At 39.0% G+C, this 25,328-nt stretch overlaps 1 protein-coding gene across 2 annotated transcripts in view; it reads left to right on the forward strand.

The window, feature by feature from the left end:
* The window catches only part of Gm15107 (predicted gene 15107), a 44,036-nt gene extending 19,110 nt beyond the window's left edge, over nt 1-24,926 (forward strand). The window contains exons 4-8 of one of the 2 annotated variants that reach the window (XR_878261.1): nt 2,763-3,721; nt 16,598-16,679; nt 17,486-17,535; nt 20,583-20,725; nt 24,288-24,326. Coding sequence is in view for 1 of the 2 variants with exons in the window: in NM_001081648.1 (NP_001075117.1) it covers nt 2,763-3,721; nt 16,598-16,679; nt 17,486-17,535; nt 24,288-24,324 (1,128 nt within the window). In the remaining variant the exon portion in view is untranslated. Of the gene's footprint in view, nt 1-2,762; nt 3,722-16,597; nt 16,680-17,485; nt 17,536-20,582; nt 20,726-24,287 lie in introns of both variants that reach the window. The other variant, NM_001081648.1, reaches the window with a different exon arrangement.
* The last annotated feature ends 402 nt before the right edge of the window (nt 24,927-25,328 follow it).

Raw genomic sequence — 25,328 nt, forward strand, 5'->3', positions numbered from 1 at the left:
GGTCATGGGACAAGAATTTTGATATGTATCAGTAGTTCAGCTTAACAGTAAGAACTAGTTATTCTTAAGCTGTTATATAAGCATCTGGTGTTAAACAGTGGTTGAACAGGAAAATTGTCTGCAGGGTAAGAGCACTTGCAAAGGAGAATGGGGACATGGAACCCACACAAAAAGCAGAACTTGGTCTTGGTCAAGGGTACACCTGTAATCCCAGTGTTGTTGGAATGGATATAGGATCTGACTAGCTGTGACTTAGCTCCAAGTACTGTAAGAGGCCCTATCTCAAGGTAGTAATTTGGAAAGTAAGAGCAGGACACCTGATGACACCTTCACTCAAGCTCCTTGAAGCTCAAAATTATGTGTACTCACACTTTCTCTCTCTCTCTCTCTCTCTCTCTCTCTCTCTCTCTCTCTCTCTCTCTCTCTCTGTCACACACACACACTCACACACACACACACACACAAACACACACACAGTGGTAATTCAGGGAAAATTATTTTGTGAAGGAATAGGTTACATTTTTTAGCATAGTCTCCATTCTGTATTGCAGAGATGAAATACTTCCTTCTGTTTTGAAGAATTGAATTTGACCAAAAGAGGTCTAGATCTTGCAGGATGATATTTGTGATACTACTTCTGGTTTGGTTTTATTTGGTTTAGGTTTGGGTTTTTCTTTGTTTGTTTTGTTTGTTTATTTTCATGGAATGCACCCAGTAGTTTGCACATGCTAAGCAAGTATTCAACCAATGAGCAACATCCTAGATTCCTTAAAGAGTTTTTGATTTTTGTCTTTGTTTGTTTGAAATGATATTTCATGAAAGCCAGATTGCCTATATATGGATGACATTAACTCAAGATTCTCTCCTTTCTATCTTCTGGAATTATAGACACTTCGCCTAGTTTTATGGAATGTATAGGCTTAAGTCAAGGGAGATATGTATGATAGACAAGGACTCTACCAATTTAACTAGATCCCCTGTCCAAAGTTTGGGGTACAAGTGATAAATATAGAAAGAAAGAAAAAATATGTTCCCTTTTGCTGTCGTCCAAGATACTCCCAACTGAAAATATTTTAAAGTATATTGAAATTGAAATCATCTATCCATTGCAAATAGTTTTGAACCATTCAAGAATTTCATACCAGAAATCACTGAGAAAAGTAAAGAAAACCAAAGTGGGGATAGTGGACCATTCATGCAAACCAATTTCTGATAGCATTGAGACAAGTACTGGGAATATAGGCAAGAGATATTACACCCTGACTATATAAAAATATTTTGAGAGATTCTTGTCACAAAAGCCTAGCCAATTAAGTTGGATCTCTGGGATGCTTGTAGAAGTGGATGGAGAAAGTAGGTTCATGCAAGGTTGCCTTCTGACTTCTGCATGCACACCACAGCATACACACCCACACATATCATGGACAAAATACACAATAGTTTTCACTATTAAAAGAAAATTAGTATTTCTTTCCTTAAGTTTACAAATCATGTAGTACCTAATTTCATGTAAATGATTTCTTATGAGAACCACAGCCCTGCTCATGCTGAGTATGTTCTGGACAACTGAGCTACAATCCCAATACAGAAAATATTCCTTACACAAATGATTATTTTACAATAGTATGCAAGTTTGCATTTAAATAGTCCTTGTTGTAGCACCTTCTTCCTAATGTCAGTTACTTTGACCATTCAGAAGTGTTGTAGCAGGACATGGAAATACCAAATATAGGGGTCTTTTGCTTTCTAAGCAAAATATACTAGTGTAAAGCTACCTTTTTTAGTACTGTCTGTATAATGTTGCTCACTTACTCTTAAGGATTATCATAGACACTGTCAAAGTTTTTACTGTCTCCTTTCGAGTGACTCACTATTATACCTCTTTGGTTAAAGAGATAAAAAGAATGAAAATAAAGCTAAGCTATTACCAGATCCATTTATTTGAATTGTACCAAGCCAACTCTTTGCTACCTTTATAGCATTTCTATTCCACTCACTTATTTTTTCTCCCTAGAATTAAATATTTGTTTACATTCAAATATAAATTTTTAATGACCACTGGGTAGAGAAATACTCAGTAGAATAATTTCGACTATTTTTCTTTGATCTTAAGGAGTTGTATTACAGAACATTCTTAAATGTAGATGTAGCTCAGTTGGTAGGGTACTTAGCTAGCATGCATAAAACCCTGAGTTCAAACCTCATTGCCATATAGTACCATTTGTAGTGGCAAGTGTCTTTAATCCTAGTGTTGAAGAGGTTGATGGAGGAGTTTAGAAGTTCAAGATCACAGTTGTATATGTAGTAAGTTACTGGCTATCATGAAATTCTGCAAGTTCCCCCCAAAATATCTCTTTACTCTCAAGTACGATGTCAAATGGTTTAGTTGGTAAAATACACAAGACAGCTAATTTTCATTATTTTTATGATACATACAAGTAATTTTCCTTGTGAAAGTGACATGGTATATAGGATAGCTCCGTAAACTATTAAATAAAAGTATTGTCATTCATTCTAGGATAAAATCACTGATAGAAATAGTCTTGAGAAGCTGATGTGGTGGCACAAGCCTATAAATCCAAACTTCGTGAAAATCACGTGTTTCAGGCTAACCTAAACAATATAATTAGGACCTCTCAAAAAGCAAAGTAGGGGAGGAATAGAGGAAGGAAGAAAGGAAGGAGGGGCTTTAAAAATACACTTATGGCTTAATCTAATCATAGACTGTCTCATTTATATTATATAACTGGGATCTTTTGCAGACAAGACAAGTCAACCTAGAAAGTCTAACAAGGAGGAATGGAAACCAATCAGAAGAGAGACAGCTACAACAAGAAAGAATCCAATTGTTCTTCAGGAGTTTACATGGCCTCTCCCAATCTCATGACCACCACATTGGCAGATCTCATGGCCACGATTCCAGAAGATCACGTAATCGATTCAGGAGAGCTCCTGTTCAGTCAGAGAGATCTCATGTCTACTCAGGTAGAACTAATAACTATACAGATAGACCACACCATGACCTCTCAAATAGACCACACAATCAACTCTCAGTGAGACCACATCCTGACCTCTCAGGTAGACCACTTCATGACTACTCAGGTAGACCACATCAAAACCATGCAGTTAGGCTTCAACATGGCCACTCAGATAGATATCATCTTACCCATACAGAGAGAGTTCTTCCTAACAACTCAGGGATAGCTCATCCTGGCCACACAGAGAGAGATAATCAAGTCCAAAGAGGGAGAGCTCATGATAACCAATCAGGATTAGCTCATCACAACCATGATGGCAGATCTCATCATGACCACTCAGGGAGAGCTTATCACGGCCATGCAAGGAGAGCTCATAACAACCAGTCATGGAGATCTGATAACAACCAGTCATGGAGAGATCTTAACCAGTCATGGAGAGGTCAGAACAACCAGTCACAGAGAGGTCATGACAACCAGTCACAGAGAGGTCATGACAACCAGTCACGTAGAGGTCATGACAACCAGTCACAGAGAGGTCATGACAACCAGTCACAGAGAGGTCATAATGATCAGTCATGGAGAGCTCATAACATCTGGTCACGGAGAGATCGTTATCACACCTCATTGAGATCTAGTAGCATCCAGTCATGGATGCTTCATGAAAGAGAAAGATACCATGGTCCAAGAGGAAGAAATGGACCAAGGGATGCATCACCACCAGGATCTGAGCCAGAAATTGACAGGTAGAAACAAAATCAGTACTTTATCAATGTTAGTACAATGTTTGGAATGATATAGAAAAGTATAAGAATTTCTGTGTCTTAATAACTAAATTAGTATTTTCCCAATTCAGACACTGCTGCACACAGTAGGAGAAACTTGTCTGGTAACAAACTATAGAAATGATCCCTGAAAGGATAGTCTTTCAGACACTGGTACAATTCAGGAGTGTATGGGAACAATTTTGTGGCTCATGATATCAACTCACATGCATATGCGATGGCCTAAGATTGTTTCCCAGTTTCTGGCCTTTCTTACTAGGCCTATGCACGACTCAGAGTAGCTACTCCTTTTGCATCTTTCAAGCTAGTAAGCAAGAAAATATACCAACAAATTGTACGAAATTGATATGATAGGATATAACTAATGGTAATCAACCTGTTTCTTTCCTTTATTTCCTTCCTTAGGAGCCTTAAAGGCTTCATCAGACAAATTATCTCTCCTTCTTTGTGTGTTTTCATGTATGTGTGTGTATGTATCTGTGTGAGAGAGAGTGCATGTTTGTATGTGTGTGAGGTTGTATGTTGTTGTGCAAATTGTGATAGAGCCTGTACACATTAGTCAAGTGATTTATGTCTAAGCCCAACAAGTATATCTTACAGCAGTTTCTCCAAATCCACTCTCCAAAGTGTATGCTGTCTTTAGCTGTAGAAACTTGCCTTCAAATTATGTGAAGCAAACAGGGCAACAGCAGTAGCCAATATTATTTTGGGAGTCTCTTCTATTGCTGTGTCTAACACTTGAAGAGCAGGTTTCCTGTACCTAGCACAGGGTTTATGTTAGGTAGTCTATGATCTTTGTGCTGAGAGCTGGCACGTAGTTTGAATATGCACATATATGACATAAGTATTTTATTAATATTTTTAATTTCTTACTGGATATTTTCTTTATGTACATTTTAAATGTCCCCATTCCCAATCACCCCCAGAACCCCCATCCTATCCACCCTCCCCTGCTTCTATGATAGTATTCCCCCACCCATCCACCCACTCCCACTTACCTGCCCTCCAATTACCCTACACTGGGGCATCGAGACTTCACAGGACCAAAGGCCTACCACTGATGTCCAACAAGGCCATCCTCGGCTTCATATGCAGCTAGAGCCATGCTTCCCACCATGTGTACTCTTTGTTTGGTGGTTTAGTCCCCGGGAGCTCTGGAGGATCTGGTTGGTTCATATTGTTGTTCCTCCTATGGGGCTGCAACCCCATTCAACTCCTTCCGTACTTTATCTATCTCCTCCATTGGGGAACCTATGCTCAGTCCCATGGTTGGCTGTGAGCATCCCCCTCTGTATTTGTCAGGCACTGGCAGAGCCTCTCAGGAGACAGCTATATCTGGCTCCTGTCAGCAAGCACTTCTTGGCATCCTGAAATAGTGTCTAGATTTGGTAACTGTATTTGGGATGGATCCCCAGGTGGGGCAGTCGCTGGATAGCCTTTCCATCAGCTCCACACTTTGTGTATGTAACTACTCCCATGGGTATTTTGTTCCACCTTCTAAGGAGCGAAGTATCCACACTTTTGTCTTCCTGCTTCTTGAGGTTCATGTAGTCTGTGAATTATATCTTGGGTAATACGAACATGAATTATATCTTGGGTATTATCAGTAAGTGTATACCATATGTGTTCTTTTAGTGGTTGTGTTACTAACTCACTCAGGATTATTTTTTTTTTTTTAGTTCCAAACATTTGCCTAAGAATTTCATGAAGTCATTGTTTTTAATACCCAGAGTAGTATTGTGTAGATGTACCACAATGTCTGTATTCATTCCTCTGTTGAAGGACATGTGGGTTCTTTTCAGCTTCTGGCTATTATAAATATGGCTTCTAAGAATATGGTGGAGCAAGTGTCCTTGTTATATGTTAGAACACCTTTTTGGTATATTCCCAGGAGCGGTATAGCTGGATCCTCAGGTAGTAACTACTATGTCCCATTTTTCTAAGGAACTGCCAGACTGGTTTCCACCGTGGTTGTATCAGCTTGCAATCCCACCAAAAATGGAGGAGAGTTCCTCTTTCTCCACATCCTTTTAATGACTGCTTCTGTTTCTTAAGGGGTTATGGGGCTGTGTAGATGGGTTAGATTTGTCACATTGTATCTGCTTAGAATATTTTCCATTTCATCCAGATTTTCCAATTTAGTTGTATATAGGCTTTTGTAGTAGGATCTGATTATTTTTTCGATTTTTACAGTTTCTGTTGTTTTGTCTCTTTTTCTTTCTTTCTTTCTCTCTCTCTCTTTCTTTCCTTCCTTCCTTCCTTCCTTCCTTCCTTCCTTCCTTCCTTCCTTCCTTCCTTCCTTCTTTCTTTCTTTCTTTCTTTCTTTCTTTCTTTCTTTCTTTCTTTCTTTCTTTTTCACATGGTAATTTCACAGTTACCTCTAGAATAAGGACTCAAAACCTAATATACCATGACCCTAAGAAAGTACTATCAATTGTTACTAACATGGATATCAATATTTTTAAATAATGTTATCATGGAATACCAGCATTAAAATATCTTCAAAACATTTTGATAAGAGGATAGTGTCTGATACAAACAGCAAAATATTTTCATGGTTTGTTTACATAGAAGTCTAAATAGGGACTATCTACAATGACACAATGAAGGAATTTAGGGACTGAGACAACTTCCTTATTGATTTTTCTCTTACCTCCTTAATGTTGCACATTTTTAAAGCTGACTGAGTAGTATACCTTCAATTGTGAGTTTCTAGTATTTACATACTTCTTCAAAATTTCAAAATATAAGGAATATTATGGCTATTGGCATGCACTGTGTAGAGTCATTCTTTCAATTATGGAATTTATTTTTTTCCAGCTCATCAGTATACATAATATTTTATTTTATTTATTTTTTATTATTGGGTATTTATTTCATTTACATTTCCAATGCTATCCCAAAAGTCCCCCACACCCTCCCACACCCACCCACTCCCACCTCTTGGCCCTGGCACTCCCCTGTACTGAGGCATATAAAGTCTGCAGGACCAATGGGCCTCTCTTTCCACGGATGGCCAACCAGGCCATCTTCTGATACATATGCAGCTAGAGACACGAGCTCTGAGGGGTTCTGGTTAGTTCATATGTTGTTCCACCTATAGTGTTGCAGATCCCCCAGCTTCCTGGGTACTTCCTCCAGCTCCTCTATTGGGGGCCCTGTGATCCATCCAGTAGGTGACTGTGAGCATCCACTTCTGTGTTTTTGTAGGCCCCAGAATATTCTCACAAGAGACAGCTATATCAGGGTCCTTTCAGCAAAATCTTGCTATTGTATGCAATGGTGTCAGCGTTTGGAGGCTGATTATGGGATGGATCCCCGGGTATGGCGACCTCTAGATGGTGCATCCTTCTTTCGTCTCAGCTCCAAAATCTTTCTCTGTAGCTACTTCTATCGGTGCCTTGCTCCCAATTCCAAGAAGGGGCAAAGTATCCACACCTTAGTCTTCGTTCTCCCCAAGCTTCATGTGTTTTGCAAATTGTATCTTATATCTTGGGTATTCTAAGTTTCTGGGCTAATATCCACTTATCAGTGAGTATATATCATGTGAGTTCTTTTGCGATTGAGTTATCTCACTCACAATGATGCCCTCCAGGTCCATCCATTTCCCTAGGAGTTTCATAAATTCGTTCTTTTTAATAGCTGAGTAGTACTCCATTGTGTTAATGTACCACATTTTCTGTATCCATTCCTCTGTTGAGGGGCATCTAGGTTCTTTCCAGCTTCTGTCTATTATAAGTAAGGCTGCTATGAACATAGTGGACCATGTGTCCTTCTTACCGGTTGGAACATCTTCTGCATATATGCCAAGGAGAGGTATTGTGGGAGAGCTATAAGTTTTCCTCTTAGAAATGCTTTCATTGTGTTCCATAAGTTTGGGTATGTTGTGACTTCATTTTCATTATACTCCAAAAAGTCCATAATTACTTTCTTTATCCCTTCCTTGACCAAGGTATCATTGAGAAGAGTGTTGTTCAGTTTCCACGTGAAAGTTGGCTTTTTTTTCCATTTTTTATTAGGTATTTAGCTCATTTACATTTCCAATGTTATACCAAAAGTCCCCCATACCCACCCACCCCCACTCCCCTGCCCACCCACTCCCACTTTTTGGCCCTGGCGTTCCCCTGTACTGGGGCATATAAACTTTGTAAGTCCAATGGGCCTCTCTTTCCAGTGATGGCCGACTAGGCCATCTTTTGATATATATGCAGCTAGAGTCAAGAGCTCCGGGGTACTGGTTAGTTCATAATGTTCCACCTATAGGGTTGCAGATCCCTTTAGCTCATTGGCTACTTTCTCTAGCTCCTCCATTGGGAGCCCTGTGATCCATCCATTAGCTGACTGTGAGCATCCACTTCTGTGTTTGCTAGGCCCCGGCATAGTCTCACAAGAGACAGCTACATCTGGGTCCTTTCAATAAAATCTTTCTAGTGTATGCAATGGTGTCAACGTTTGGATGCTGATTATAGGGTGGATCCCTGGATATGGCAGTCTCTACATGGTTCATCCTTTCATCTCAGCTCCAAACTTTGTCTCTGTAACTCCTTCCATGGGTGTTTTGTTCCCAATTCTAAGGAGGGACATAGTGTCCATACTTCAGTCTTCATTCTTCTTGAGTTTCATGTGTTTAGTAAATTGTATCTTGTATCTTGGGTATCCTAGGTTTGGGGATAATATCCACTTATCAGTGAGTACATATTGTGTGAGTTTCTTTGTGAAAGTATTACCTCACTCAGGATGATGCCCTCCAGGTCCATCCATTTGGCTAGGAATTTCATAAATTCATTTATTTAATAGCTGAGTAGTACTCCATTGTGTAGATGTACCACATTTTCTGTATTCATTCCTCTGTTGAGGGGCATCTGGGTTCTTTCCAGCTTCTGGCTATTATAAATAAGGCTGCTATGAACATAGTGGACCATGTGTCCTTCTTATCGGTTGGGGCATCTTCTGGATATATGCCCAGGAGAGGTATTGCTTGATCCTCCGGTAGTACTATGTCCAATTTTCTGAGGAACCGCCAGACTGATTTCCAGAGTTGTTGTACAAGCCTGCAATCCCACCAACAATGGAGGAGTGTTCCTCTTTCTCCACATCCACGCCAGCATCTGCTGTCACCTGAATTTTTGATCTTAGACATTCTGACTGGTGTGAGGTGGAATCTCAGGGTTGTTTTGATTTGCATTTCCCTGATGATTAAGGATGTTGAACATTTTTTCAGGTGCTTCTCTGCCATTCGGTATTCCTCAGGTGAGAATTCTTTGTTCAGTTCTGAGCCCCATTTTTTAATGGGGTTATTTGATTTTCTGAAGTCCACCTTCTTGAGTTCTTTATATATGTTGGATATTAGTCCCCTATCTGATTTAGGATAGGTAATGATCCTTTTTCAATCTGTTGGTGGTCTTTTTGTCTTATTGACGTTGTCTGTTGCCTTGCAGAAACTTTGGAGTTTCATTAGGCCCCATTTGTCAATTCTCGATCTTACAGTACAAGCCATTGCTGTTCTATTCAGGAATTTTTCCCCTGTGCCCATATCTTCAAGGCTTTTCCCCACTTTCTCCTCTATAAGTTTCAGTGTCTCTGGTTTTATGTGAAGTTCCTTGATCCACTTAGATTTGACCTTAGTACAAGGAGATGAGTATGGATCGATTCGCATTCTTCTACACGATAACAAACAGTTGTGCCAGCACCAATTGTTGAAAATGCTGTCTTTCTTCCACTGGATGGTTTTAGCTCCCTTGTCGAAGATCAAGTGACCATAGGTGTGTGGGTTCATTTCTGGGTCTTCAATTCTATTCCATTGGTCTACTTGTCTGTCTCTATACCAGTACCATGCAGTTTTAATCACAATTGCTCTGTAGTAAAGCTTTAGGTCAGGCATGGTGATTCCACCAGAGGTTCTTTTATCCTTGAGAAGACTTTTTGCTATCCTAGGTTTTTTGTTATTCCAGATGATTTTGCAAATTGCTCCTTCTAATTTGTTGAAGAATTGAGTTGGAATTTTGATGGGGATTGCATTGAATCTGTAGATTGCTTTTGGCAAGATAGCCATTTTTACAATGTTGATCCTGCCAATCCATGAGCATGGGAGATCTTTCCATCTTCTGAGATCTTCTTTAATTTCTTTCTTCAGAGATTTGAAGTTTTTATCATACAGATCTTTCACTTCCTTAGTTAGAGTCACGCCAAGATATTTTATATTATTTGTGATTATTGAGAAGGGTGTTGTTTCCCTAATTTCTTTCTCAGTCTGTTTATTCTTTGTATAGAGAAAGGCCATTGACTTGTTTGAGTTTATTTTATATCCAGCTACTTCACCGAAACTGTTTATCAGGTTTAGGAGTTCTCTGGTAGAATTTTTAGGGTCACTTATATATACTATCATATCATCTGCAAAAAGTGATATTTTGACTTCCTCTTTTCCAATTTGTATCCCCTTGATCTCCTTTTGTTGTCGAATTGCTCTGGCTAATACTTCAAGTACTATGTTGAAAAGGTAGGGAGAAAGTGGGCAGCCTTGTCTAGTCCCTGATTTTAGTGGGATTGCTTCCAGCTTCTCTCCATTTACTTTGATGTTGGCTACTGGTTTGCTGTAGATTGCTTTTATCATGTTTAGGTATGGGCCTTGAATTCCTGATCTTTCCAACACTTTTATCATGAATGGGTGTTGGATCTTGTCAAATGCTTTTTCTGCACCTAACGAGATGATCATGTGGTTTTTGTCTTTGAGTTTGTTTATATAATGGATTACATTGATGGATTTTCGTATATTAAACCATCCCTGCATCCCTGGAATAAAACCTACTTGGTCAGGATGGATGATTGCTTTAATGTGTTCTTGGATTCGGTTAGCGAGAATTTTATTGAGGATTTTTGCATCGATATTCATAAGAGAAATTGGTCTGAAGTTCTCTATCTTTGTTGGGTCTTTCTGTGGTTTAGGTATCAGAGTAATAGTGGCTTCATAAAATGATTTGGGTAGAGTACCTTCTACTTCTATTTTGTGAAATAGTTTGTGCAGAACTGGAATTAGATCTTCTTTGAAGGTCTGATAGAACTCTGCACTAAACCCGTCTGGTCCTGGGCTTTTTTTGGCTGGGAGACTATTAATAACTACTTCTATTTCTTTAGGTGATATGGGACTGTTTAGATGGTCAACTTGATCATGATTCAACTTTGGTACCTGGTGTCTGTCCAGAAATTTGTCCATTTCGTCCAGGTTTTCCAGTTTTGTTGAGTATAGCCTTTTGTAGAAGGATCTGATGGTGTTTTGGATTTCTTCAGAATCTGTTGTTATGTCTCCCTTTTCATTTATGATTTTGTTAATTAGGATTTTGTCCCTGTGCCCTTTAGTGAGTCTAGCTAAGGGTTTATCTATCTTGTTGATTTTCTCAAAGAACCAACTCCTCGTTTGGTTAATTCTTTTAATAGTTCTTCTTGTTTCCACTTGGTTGATTTCACCCCTGAGTTTGATTATTTCCTGCCATCTACTCCTCTTGGGTGAATTTGCTTCCTTTTTTTCTAGAGCTTTTAGATGTGTTGTCAAGCTGCTAGTATGTGCTCTCTCCCGTTTCTTCTTGGAGGCACTCAGAGCTATGAATTTCCCTCTTAGAAATGCTTTCATTGTGTCCCATAGGTTTGGGTACGTTGTGGCTTCATTTTCATTAAACTCTAAAAAGTCTTTAATTTCTTTCTTTATTTCTTCTTTGACCAAGGTATCACTGAGAAGAGTGTTGTTCAGTTTCCACGTGAATGTTGGCTTTCCGTTATTTATGTTGTTATTGAAGATCAGTCTTAGGCCATGGTGGTCTGATAGGATACATGGGACAATTTCAATATTTTTGTATCTGTTGAGGCCTGTTTTGTGACCAATTATATGGTCAATTTTGGAGAAGGTCCCGTGAGGTGCTGAGAAGAAGGTATATCCTTTTGTTTTAGGATAAAATGTTCTGTAGATATCTGTCAGGTCCATTTGTTTCATAACTTCTGTTAGTTTCACTGTGTCCCTGTTTAGTTTCTGTTTCCATGATCTGTCCATTGGTGAAAGTGGTGTGTTGAAGTCTCCCACTATTATTGTGTGATGTGCAATGTGTGCTTTGAGCTTTACTGAGGTGTCTTTAATGAATGTGGCTGCCCTTGCATTTGGAGCATAGATATTCAGAATTGCGAGTTCCTCTTGGAGGAATTTAACTTTGATGAGTATGAAGTGTCCCTCCTTGTCTTTTTTGATAACTTTGGGTTGGAAGTTGATTTTATTAGATATTAGAATGACTACTCCAACTTGTTTCTTCATACCTTTTGCTTGGAAAATTGATTTTCAAGCCTTTCATTATGAGGTAGTGTCTATCTTTTTCCCTGAGATGACTTTCCTGTAAGCAGCAAAATGTTGGGTCTTGTTTGTGTAGCCAGTTTGTTAATCTATGTCTTTTTATTGGGGAGTTGAGTCCATTGATATTAAGAGATGTTAAGGAAAAGTAATTGTTGCTTCCTATTATTTTTTTTTGTTAAAGTTAGCATTCTGTTCTTGTGGCTGTCTTCTTTTAGGTTTGTTGACCTTCTTGCTTTTTCTAGGGCGTGGTTTCCTTCCTTGTATTGTTTTTTTTTCTCTTATTATCCTTTGAAGGGATGGATTAGTGGAAAGGTAATGTGTGAATTTTGTTTTGTCTTGGAATACTTTGGTTTCTCTATCTATGGTAATTGAGAATTTGGATGGGCATAGTAGCCTGGGCTGGAAATTGTGTTCTCTTAGTGTCTGTATAACATCTGTCCAGGCTCTTCTGGCTTTCATAGTCTCTGGTGAAAAATCTGGTGTAATTCTGATAGGCCCATCTTTATATTTTACTTGACCTTTTCCCTTACTGCTTTTAGTATTCTATCTTTATTTAGTGCATTTGTTGTTCTGATTATTATGTGTCAGGAGGAATTTCTTTTCTGGTCCAGTCTATTTGGCGTTCTGCAGGCTTCATGTATGTTCATGGGGATCTATTTCTTTAGATTTGGGAAGTTTTTTTCTATAATTTTGTTGAAGATATTTGCCAGTCCTTTAAGTTGAAAATCTTCATTCTCATCCACTCCTATTATCTGTACGTTTGGTCTTCTCATTTTGTCCTGGATTTCCTGGATGTTTTGAGTTAGGATCTTTTTGCATTTTCCATTTTCTTTGATTGTTGTGCCGGTGTTCTCTATGGAATCTTCTGCACCTGAGATTCTCTCTTCCATCTCTTGTATTCTGTTGCTGATGCTCGCATCTATGGTTCAGATTTCATTCCTAGGGTTTCTATCTCCAGTGTTACCTCACTTTGGGTTTTCTTTATTGTGTCTACTTCCCTTTTTAGGTCTTGGATGGTTTTATTCAATTCCATCACCTGTTTGGTTGTGTTTTCATGCAATTCTTTAAGGGATTTTTGTGATTCCTCTTTTATGTCTTCTACCTGTTTAACAGTGTTCTCCTGTATTTCTTTAAGTGAGTTATTAAAGTCCTTCTTGATGTCCTTTACCATCATCATGAGATATGCTTTTAATCTCGGTCTAGCTTTTCTGGTGTGTTGGGGTGCCCTGGACTGGGCGAAGTGGGAGTGCTGGGTTCTGATGATGGTGAGTGGTCTTGGTTTCTTTTAGTAAGATTCTTATGTTTACCTTTTGCCATTTAGAGATTGTTCCTCTGGTGATTCTGTTACCCTCTATCAGCAGACCTGGGAGACTAGCTCTCTCCTCTGAGTTTCAGTGGTCAGAGCAGTCTTTGCAGGGAAGCTCTCCTCTTACAGGGAAAGTCCACTGTTATCTGGTGTTTGGACCTCCTCTTGGCTGAAGATGAAGGCCCAAAACAGGACCTTTCCCAGAAGCTGTGTTGCTTTGGCCTGTCACAGAAGCTGTTAGTTTCAGTAGTCCACACTCTCACCTGTACAGACTACTTTCTTCAGAGTCCCGGAACCAAGATGGCTTCCACGGATCCTGAGGGAAAGGCCTCCCAGGCCTGGCGGACACCTGTCCTCTGGCCAGGAATTGGCCGGATGTCTGGAGCCTGAAAATGGTGCTGCCTCAGAAGCTCTGTGGCTCTCATCTGTCTCAGAAGCTGTTAGCTTCTGTATTCCACACTCTAACCTCTGCAGACTACTTTCTGTGGAATCCCATAACCAAGATCCTAAAATTTCTTAATGAATGTGGAAGCCCTTGAATTTGAAGCATAGATGTTCAGAATTGAGAGTTCATCTTGGTAGATTTTTCCTTTGATGAGTATGAAGTGTCCTTATCTTTTTTGATAACTTTTTGTTGAAAGTCAATTGTATTCAGTATTAGAATGGCTACTCCAGCTTTTTTCTTGGGACCATTTAGTTGGAAATTTCTTTTCAGCCTTTAACTCTGAGTAGAGTTTTTCTTTGTCACTGAGTTGTGATTTCTTTATGAAGCAAAATGGTGGGACCTATTTACTTATGGAGTCTCTTAGTCTATGTTTTTAATGAGGAATTAGGTACATTGATGTAAGGAGTTAGTAAGGAAAAGTGATTGTTGCTTCCTGTCATTTTAGTAGTTAGAATTGGAATTATGCTTATGTGGCTAAGAGTGTAGTTTCCCTCCTTGTGTTGGAGTTTTCCATATATTATCCTTTGTAAGGCTAGATTTGTGGAAAGATACTGTGTAAATTTGTTTTTGCCATTTAAATAATTTGATTTCCTCATCTATGGTAATTGAGAGTTTTGCAGGGTATAGTAGCCTGGACTGACATTGTGATCTCTTAGGTTCTATATGACATCTGCCCAGGATCTTCTGGCTTTCATAGTCTCTGGCGAGAAGTCTGGTGTAATTCTTATTACATCTGCCTTTTATGTTACTTGATATTTTCCCTTACTGCTTGTAATATTCTTTCTTTGTTTTGTGCATTTGGTATTTTGATTATTATGTGACCAGAGGAATTTCTTTTCTGGTCCAATCTATTTGGAGTTCTGTAGGCAACTTTTATGTTCATGGCCATCTCTTTCTTTAGGTTAGGGTAGTTTTCTTCTATAGTTTTGTAGAAGGTATTTACAATGATGGGAATCTTTGCTCTCTTCTATACCTATTATCCTTAGGTTTGGTCTTCTCATTGTGTTCTGGATTTCCTGTATGTTTGGAGTTAGGAGATTTTTGCATTTTGCATTTTCTTTGACAGTGTTAATGTTTTCTATGGTATTTAATGCAACTGACATTCTCTCTTCTATCTCTTGCTGACACTTGTGTTTATGACTCCTAATGTCTTTCCTAGGTGTTCTATCTCCAGCATTTCCTCCCTTTGTGTTTTCTTTATTGTTTCTGTTTTCATTTTTAGATCCTGGATGGCCTTGTTCAATTCCTTCTCCTGTTTGGTTGTGTTTTCCTGTAATTCTGTATGGGATTTTTGTCTTTCCTCTTTAAGGGCTTCTACCTGATTACCTGTGTTCTCCTGTGTTTCTTTAAGGCTGTTAATTTATATCCTTCTTAAAGTCCTTTTTCATCATCATGAGAAGTGATTTTTAGATCTGAATCTTGCTTTTCTGGTATGATAGTGTTTCCAGGACTTGCTGTGTTGGGAGAGTTGGGTTCTGATGATGTCAAGTAACCTTGGTTTCTATTGCTTATGATCTTATGCTTGCCTCTGGTTATCTCTAGTGCTACCTGCCCTTGCTCTCTCTGGGACAGGAGCCTGTCCCTTCTGTGTTCCCGGTTGTGTCAGAACTCCTCAGATTCTTGCTGTCTCTAGTATCCTGGTATCCTTGTATCCTGAGACCCTGAGACCCTGAGATCCTGAGATCCTGAGATCCTGAGATCCTGGGGATGTCATAGATCCTAGGAATCAAGGTGCTTCAGGGATCCTGAAATCCTGGCGTGACCAAGCTCCTGAGTTCTTTTGATTGTGGGTGTGTCAGAGCTCCTGGGAGTCAAGCTGCCTTTGGGATCCTGAAATCCTGGTGTGACCTAGCTCCTGAATTCCTATGATCATATGTGTGTTAGAACACCTGGGAATTGACCTTCTTTTGGATGTTGTGTGACTCGGTATGGAGTTAGTGTCCATGTTCTGCTCAGAGCACAGGTTCAGACACAACATATGTATGTTAAGTAAACAAAATTGATGTTTTGGTTAACCATTCTTGGTGTTATTTAGGGTTCCTTACTTCTTGATCTGTGTTTCCTTCCTCCTTTTCAGTTAAATCTCAACCCTGTTTTCTTATTATCCCTTCATAGCACCCTTGTCCTATTTCACTGCTCTCTAGAGTTCCTACTCCCACTATGTTCCCTTGTACTTTCATGGTTTCTGAGGTTATACAATCACATCTACAGGTTCAGATAATCCACAAACTAATATTTCTTAGTGTATTCATCCATTTGCTTGCACAATTCATAAATGTAGCATACAGCTATAACTGATTACATATTAATACTCTAAAGATAAATAATTTGTAATGCAGAAGTTTTAAACAGGGGTCTAGAGAGGCAACTTAGGAGTTAGAGCACTTGATGTACTAGCATGGAGACTAGAGTTCAAGTCCCATCATCCACACAATGAATCAGTGATGCTACACAAACCTCTAGCCCAATTGCTGAAATAGGGAAGACAGGATAGTCACTGGGCCTTCCTAGCTTCCGAACTAGCCAAGAAAATGCAAGGTATACTGTCAAGGAGAAACCCACCTACAAGTTGGAAAGTGATAATGGAGGAAACATGCTGCCCTCTTCTTGACTCTGCATGTATCTAGAGGAATATCCATCAGCACAGATATGATGTATACATGAAATTAAATAAATCATTTGCATATGTGAAATCTGTTAGTAATAGGCGTTTTTAATTTTTTTTTCTAATTTTTCACCCTTTATGACATATACCAGATCGTCTGCAATAAGAGAAAGGACTGACTATTTATGGGTACAGGAACATCGAAGAAATGAGACAGTTGAACTGAATGTAGGGGTAAGTACAATACTTTCTATTTTCTACCTCAAAATTCTATGAGGTTCCATGTATTATTTTCTTTCAACTAGGCTCTTCTTTTGGATCTTCTTTCCTTCGTCAAAATTTTAGTATTTATTTGTATTCATGATTGTGACTTGGGGATGTCACCTTCTGGGCTACAGTTTTCTGACATGTTAAGCAGTCTTAGACTGATTTATCTCTAAGGGCACACTGCCTTGGATGTTCTTGCATGTGTGTACAATATCAGAAATTGAATGTTACACTTGTAAGATCAGTAAGAATAAAAGTGAAATACAGGAGCAAGGGACTCTATAATAGCACAGGCTTTATTTGGGAAAGGATGTGTAGTGAGGAGATTTCTAGTTCAAGACATTAGAGAGCCAGAAGCCCTCTTAGAAACAAGAGTAGTTAGAGGGTGGGAAAGGGAGAAGGGGACAGAAAATTTTCCCTTTTGATGGGATCTTGGCCATTGCAAGACTTGCCAGTCAATGTTAAGTTACAGAATGCCAGAGGATCATTATGACTTGACTAGCCATTACTGGGGAGTAGAAATAATAAGAGAGACAGGAATATAGAAAAGCAACTTACTTTAGTTATAGGGGTGAAATTTGGGTATTGTTGTGGTTAACCAAGATACAGAAGCTTTACAAAATAGCCAAGCCCATAGTTAAGAATATTAACAACCAAGGAAAGAAGGGAATATTGTTTAAATGCTAAGACTTGCTATTGAGAATTTTTTAAAAATCACCTCGTACTGAGTAAGGATGTATTTTCAATCGTTTATCTCAATGTTTTCCATTTAGCTAGAAGACGGCTACAGCAGTGCTGAAGAGAGTGATGAAAGTTTTGACAGGTAACTTTACACAGACTTTGTATAGTGCTTAGAGGAAAAAATATTTAAAAAGGGCCTTGAATATTAAATCAGCACATGGCCTTTGTGGGTAGATACTACCATTTCCATATTACAGAAGGATACATTGAAACTGAGGAACTAGTGCTGGTTGTTGCTTGTTTCTGGCACTACTGGGAACGAATTGTAGCATCACGTGCACACACTGAGTGAAAAGATATATCACGGAACTGTGCATGAACTCTACTCCAGCCGAGGAAGGGGGTGTTTTCTTTTGTGTTGTTTTGGCTTTTAACTTCACCCAAATCATACAATCAATAAAAGCTTGAAGATATATTCAAACACAGTTTGTGTTTCTATAAATATATATGGGTATTTTACTGTCCATATTGCCTTTCCACACCTACAATTACAGAGAAGGTATGATTCTTACAGTGCTAGAATGCTCATTACCATTTGTTGCTTAAACAGTTTCTATAGCTGTAGACAGTAGATTCAGTCTTGGTGAGTAGGGAAAGGATAATCACAACCAGGGAGCAAGAGTGGAAAGGGGTTGATTATTCAGACAGGTAAGTTATAGAGGAAATGTTTGTCGTGTCTTTGGGAGTGCAGCCTTTCTCAGTTCTTGGTGAACTCAGCTTTAGACAGGTAAGAAAACTCAGTATCCTCCAAAGACAGGTGATTTCTAGATCTTGTCTTGCAGATTTGAAAAATGAAATTCCTGGGCCTTGGGGTGGCAGGGGAGGGTTAGGATGAAGCATTTTATTGTGTCCAGCTTAGAAGAATGCATGGTTCCTATAGAGGAAGGGTGTGCATCCAGCGACACAGGACCATTGAAATGGTAGTCTGGGGACTAGTTTAAGAACTTAGGACAAAAGATGGTGTGAGGTATAAGTAGGGAAATACAACTGTAAGTCCAGTAGGGCACCCAATATGAGGTGTCTGGCACATCCTCACAGTCTCAAGTCACTTCTTCCTGCAGAGCTTCTAGGCAGGACTAAGAGATACTAAGAAACCAGGAAATATAAATCTCTTCTGATGTTCTTGGTCTCCAGAAAAAACATTCTCAGACCTGCAGTTTTAAGAGCCTAACATATTAGAAAACATGCTCAATCAAAGATCATGATGTATCATATGTTAAAACACAAAATGAAAATGCTGTCAAAATGTCGCTAGGTGGAGAATTTAGTACAATATAAAAAAAAATGTTCCCAGGGTCAACTGAAGTAAATGAGTCACAGACTAAAAATTTCTCTAAAGGCTTAAGCTCAACCAGTAGCTCAACAAACAGATTTGAAAGCTCGAGTTATTTAAAGAGATAAAACATTAGTAGCCCTCTCACCACCCCCACACATGAGGAGTATGCCGCAAAACATGCCTGCCTGGCATCTACCATTACCTCACTTAACACTTTAGTACAAGACCCATTCATCATCTCCCAGCTTGGTAGGTTGCATGTCCAGGTTTGTTGGCTGCTGTCTGCTAGAGACACACATGCCTGAAATTGTAGTTTTGCCCTGAGTTCCCTCTTGCTAGAAGGTTATGGGGAAGTATCTACTTCCTAGATCATTCTAGCTCTTGGCAGAATCTTGCTGCTTGTCAGAGTCCGTTCTTTTAAAACCAAAACCTGAACTACCTCTCTCTCCCTCCTGTAAGAGACCAGTTCTGTCTTCAACAAAACTAAGACATATTTCTGCTGAAATTGCAACCTTCTTACTGTCCTTCCTGACTTCCACTTCTATCTTTGTCCTATAGATTGTATTAGGCTAACCCAGGAATATATTGTTGTATTGTTTTCCTTTGGCTTTTGATTTGGGGGAAGGGTTCGGTGGGTTTTTTCTTTGGTATGTTGCTTTGTTTTCTTTTATTTAGTTTTGAGGCAGGGTTTCTCTATGTAGGCTTGACTGTCCTAGAATTCACTCTGTAGGCCAGCCTGGCTATGAATTCAAAGATATGCCTGTCTCTACCTCCCATGTGCTTGGGTTAAAGGCATGTACTACCACTACAGCTTGGTGATATATTGAGGAAGGAAGGAAGGAAGGAAGGAAGGAAGGAAGGAAGGGAGGGAGGGAGGGAGGGAGGGAGGGAAATTTTTATAAGGAAACTAATATGAAAGTAGTCAGTAGAGAGCCTGTGTAGAATTTTTTAGTGCTGAGTTCCATGACTAGCACTGCAAAAGGAAGGGAGGGAGGCAAGGATGGAGGGAGAGGTAAAGGAAGGGGAGGAAGGAATGTAATATTGATCTAATTTATAAATATTACTAACATTGAACTAACATTGAACTTTCATCCCCTCCTCAAACACTGTTTAGTCCACTCAAGGCCTAAAAGTAACAGTATTTATAACAATACAGAAAGTAACTTGGTTATGCAGAACTACTGACTATAACAACTAAAATAACTATTCCAAAAGCAACACAGCCTTTGGACATTTGTTGTTTTATGGCAAAGTGAGACTGTATATGATAAATCTTTTCCCTGGGATTAATTTAACTCCCCAGTAAAATCTTCCTTCTTAGACTGGGAAATAGTCCAGTTTTTTAATGTCTATGTATCCCTTGGTTCGTTACCCAGAAATGCATAATAGCAGGTTTACTGGTCTATGTCTACAACCACAGGACTCAGGAGGTAGAGGCAATAGTATCCAAAGTTCAAAGCCATCTTCATGTATATAATGATATTAATTCCAGCCTTGGATACATGAGACAATGTCTCAATTTTTTTTTCTGTACTGATTACTGACATGAAGCCCTATTATAACAAAGCATAAACCAGACCCACTAGCAGCCATACCTGAGGCCTTTTGCAACAAATATCAAAGGAAGCCGGACTGGCTTTTGTACTAATTCCTGTATAACCAGGCTACCTTTAAAGTCAAGATCCTCCTGCCCCAAATCTTGGTTTGAGGGATTCTTGGTATGTGCTACCACATTTTTTCCATTGTCTTTTTATTGGGTGAGAGACCTCAAGGTCGTGATATTATAGGATGGCTTCAACCTTCTATCTAATCAGGCTGCCATTAAATGCAAATCCTTCTGCATCAATCTCCAGGTTTAGGGGATTCTAGATATGTGCTCCTACTTTCAATTTTTGGTCCCATGTTCATTGGAGTATTTATGATGCTAAGAATGGGACTCCGGTTTCACACAAGCTAGCAAGTGCTCTACCACTTCTCTGCACTCTCAACACTCCAGGTAACATTTTTGTAATTTTCTTCCTTTTTGCTTAACTTTGAGAATCATTTTATGAGTTAGAAAAATGACATAGAGACAGGGCAGATGAGTTGCAAAAATCAGCAGCTGCCAGGAGGAGGGAGATGGAGAAGCAAAAGAAAGGAAGTCCTCCTGACTTTTAACATAGGGTCCAAGAAAGCCTACATACTCATCAGCTGTGTGGGGAAGTATGCGGAGAAAGAATAAGAGTGGCCAGACTCTCTGAACAGGCTTAGGAGTTTAAGCACTATTTAAAAAGTAATATAAATGAGGAAAGGAAACGTTAACACTTCTGAGGTTAGGACTCAGAAAAGTAGTTAGGTATAGTTGTACATAACAGCAAGCAACTGCTTTCTTTCTTTGGTTTGGTTGGTTGGTTGGTTGGTGTTTTGTTGTTGTTGTTGTTGTTGTTCTTATTTTTGTTCTTTTTTTTTTTTTTTTTTGAGAGGGTTTCATAGACAACGCTGTCCTCAAACACTGTTTCCAAGGATATTCATGAGCTCCTGATCAATCTGACTGTACTGGCTAGTTTTTTGTTAAGTTGACACAGCTGGAGTTATCACAGAGAAAGGAGCTTCAGTTGAGGAAATGCCTCCATGAGATCCAACTGTAAGGCATTTTCTCAATTAGTGATCAAGGGGGAAAGGCCCGTTGTGGGTGGGACCATCTATGGGCTTGTAGTCTTGGGTTCTATAAGAGAGCAGCCTGAGCAAGCCAGAGGAGGCAAGCCAGTAAAGAATTTTCTCCATCGCCTCTGCATCAGCTCCTGCTTCCTGACCTGCTTGAGTTCCAGTCCTAACTTCCTTGGTGATGAACAGCAGTATGGAAGTGTAAGCCAAATGAACCTTTTTCACCTCAACTTGCTTCTTGTTCATGATGTTTATGCAGGAATAGAAACTCTGACTAAGACACTGCCTCCACCTACCAAGAAGTAAAATTATAAGGCACAGCTTTGATGAATTTTACTAAGCTACAATTTTTATATTATGTAGTTAGACTACACAGTTCTGTGGCTTTTAGTAGATTATGAGGTGTGCAGTCTTCATCCTGATGTAATTTTTGAACATTTTCACTGTTTGCCTCCAAATTGCCATGCTCCGACTGAGACACTCTTCATGCAGACCTTTCTTGCCCCATGTTCTCTGCATCCTAGTCCAAGACACTCACAAATCTATTTTCATCCTATGGACGTTTAGATTACTTTTGTTCCAAAATATACTACACATAAAAAGGAGTAGAACTGGATTCCTATCTAACAGGTGAAAACTCACCTAAAGATGTAAAGTAAATTGATAATAATACCTAGCGTTAGGAGTATAATTCAGTGGTAAAGCACACAGTTAATGCATTGGAGGCCTGAGTTTTCTCAACAGCAGAGAAAAGCCTGCAGACATACTCCATGACTCAGAATATGGGTTCTACAGGGAGCATAGATATTAATTGACTGCACCTTCTCCTTTTAGACCTCTTTTTTTTTCTGAGGCCTTCAGACACAAAGTTGAAGGCCCTAAAGTTGCTTATCTGATAGGAGGCCACTATAGTGACTTACTAATTATTGTGCCTTAATTGACAGTTGCTGGAGACCTGAAGTTGATGCTGAATTTGTTGATGGTAAATACACCACAATTAAGACTCTAACATGTCACCCAAAAAGAGTGAGACTAAACTTCGATGTTGTAGTGCAGACTAACCGGGTACTTATGACGAAATGGCAGAATTGCTTACTCATTAGATATTAAAGAAGCCATGTTCATTTCAGGTCAACTTGAAATCAATAATTTTATCTTTTACATATAGGAAACATGAGAACCCCTTAATACACATGAAATCTTTTCCCATTATCTGCCTTTGTGAGAGACAGAAATGTTAGGAAAAATAAGCCAACCTATTTTATGTGTGTTTATAATTATCTTTGTCTGGCTGTCTGTCTTTGTGCATCTGTCTCTGAGTCTGTCTCTGTTTCTTTCTCAGTCAGTCAGTCAGTATGTCTGTCTATATATCCAGCTACCTGTTTATCTATCTGTCTACACTATCATCCTCCCTCTCACACTGTGAGCATGGATGTGTATATGTGCATGTCCACATGTCTTCCTGATCCCTGGAACTGCAGCTGCAGCCACATGTGAGCTACCTAATGTAAGCGCCTGGAAATAACCTCAGGTAACTACCTGCTGAGCCCCCTCTCCAGACTGATTTTCAAACAAACCTCTGTTGAAACACAAATTTAGCCCATAATCCTTTATACTTAAATGCTCAGCCGCATACAGGCTTAGAGTGATTCTCACAAAAGAAAGCAAGCATGTTTAGTAGACTATGTACTAGAGCAAAGAAGCAAATTAATACATGGCAAAAGACTTTTAAAAGGGATTGAAATTAAAAGAACCTTCTAACATTCTTCATTGAGCAATGAGCTGACGTAAGAAAAGTATACTAATCCATCAGGATTCTGATTATATTAGGGGAAGACATACGTAACACATAAGTAAGGCAGACTAGTGCAGAGAATCATGAGACCAAGGACATCCTAAACTCTTATATAAATGTTCTTTCTTATAAAAACAGAAAAAATAAAGTGTGTGTGTGTGTGTGTGTGTGTGTGTGTGTGTGTGTGTGTGTGTGTTTCATAAGTGGAAAACAGAAAACATACAAACTACCTCAATCTCACAACAATGCTAACCCTTTCTAACTTGGGTTTTAAGATGAAAAGGGAATGTCTGAATGATGAGGAAAAACCTTGGCTTTGTGGTCATGTATATAAGATGAAGCTGGAATGAAGTATGACTAAAGGCAGCCTTAGAGGTACTCTCCTCAGCTGTACAGTAAGACCAATAGGAAGACATTGGTATCTAGGATTGCTCTCACATAATAGATTGTAAATCCTGAATATAGGGCAGTCATTTTAATTTGAGCATGTAGAATTAAGCCTGCCATTTGTTCTACAGTGAAAGATACGATTGCTTGGTCTTTGTAGTAATATGTTCTTCTATTAAAGGTCTAGGATTTTGCTGTTTATTGTGGGTGAAGTACATAGTGACCTCAGGGGTAGACCAAGGACTGGGCAAACCACTGGTGATTCTGGAGTCTCGAGGAGAGCTGGTGTACATTCTCCAAACTTAAACAGACATCAGCCCCACCCAGAGTCTTCTCAAACCATCTCAGTATGCTCCTTTTGTCTTTTTCTGGTACCTTGAACTCCCTTTTTAGCCCAATCAGATTTCAAACTTCCATTACCTGCATTTATAGGTGAATACCAACAGGCCTGCCTGCCTCCCTGCCTGCTCAATTGCTTCCTTTGTTCATTTTTCTTTTTTCTTTTCTTTTCTTTTTTAGAATTTTGAGTCACAGGTAGCCCAGGCTGAGCTCTATCTAATTCAGTATTGTAGCAAGGATGACTGAATACCTGGCCCTCCTGCCTCCAAATCCAAGTACTGGATTTCATTGTGGGCTACACTGTGCTCTCTAGTCTATTTTTAATAATCAAATTTCAGGAGTTATGCTAAATTGTTAAGCTCCCCAACTTAAAGAATTTTTCTCTCTTTCACAGACTAACCTGTCGCTCCATGCTAGATACACTATACTAAGGAATCTTCGAGAAACCAGGATGAACAATAGTAGAATGAGAAGACCTGAAGACTAAACTGCCTTTTCCTTCGGGCGTTGGCAGCTAGCTAATTGCACTGAACCACACTTGAGAGCATACGTACATTCATATAATGTTCGAGTTTGGACTGTTCTTGTTAATGTACTTTCTTAGGATTAAATGTCAGGATTCTGTTCATACTAAGCTATTTGAAGAAAAAGTGTTTAGCACTGTTTGCATAAAAGAACAAGGAGATGAGCAAGATGAATGCTGGTTTCAATGGGGTTGTTTTAAGAAATCAGCTATTTTCAGAATACATGGGATTTTTTTTCAATGTTAGAGAAACTGTGAAATTTACCATAATCCTTAAGCTCTGGAACCTATACAAGTGATAAGAAGATTTTATGCACAAAAGCAATCCATGTGAGTGACTTCAACTGTATGAGTATTACACTAGTAAGCTTTTTTTTTTCTTTTCCATTTTACTGTAACATGAAAGGCAACTTAATTTTTTCTTACTTTTGTCAAAATTCTACATGTAACTTCTTTTATTGTTGGAGTTGCAAACACATGAAATTCAATAAAGAGTTGTGAACATTGTTATTTCTTTGTTTGTGTGTGTGTTTGTTTGTTTGTTTGTTTGTTTCAGTTCTAGGACTGGAGCCCAGGCAGGCCTTAGGGTCAGTGAGATAACACTGATGACACCAAACCTGCCCAAATCTGAGAACTCTTTCCTACAAATTGTCCTCTAACATTCTTCATGTGTACACACACACACACACACACATATGATCACACAACATAAACACTAAAGAAAATGTAATTTACCTTTTTTGGGGAGGGTCTTTTTGTTATTTTGTCTTTTTTTCCCCAGAGCTGAGGACTGAACCCAGGGCCTGGCTTTTGCTAGAAAAGCACTCTACCAATGAGCTAATAGCATTTGAAATGTAAATGAAGAAAATATATAATTAAAAAAATTAAAAAAAATAAATGAAATTTATAAAG

Source organism: Mus musculus, chromosome X (assembly GCF_000001635.26).
Source record: "Mus musculus strain C57BL/6J chromosome X, GRCm38.p6 C57BL/6J".
Taxonomy (NCBI): domain Eukaryota; kingdom Metazoa; phylum Chordata; class Mammalia; order Rodentia; family Muridae; genus Mus; species Mus musculus.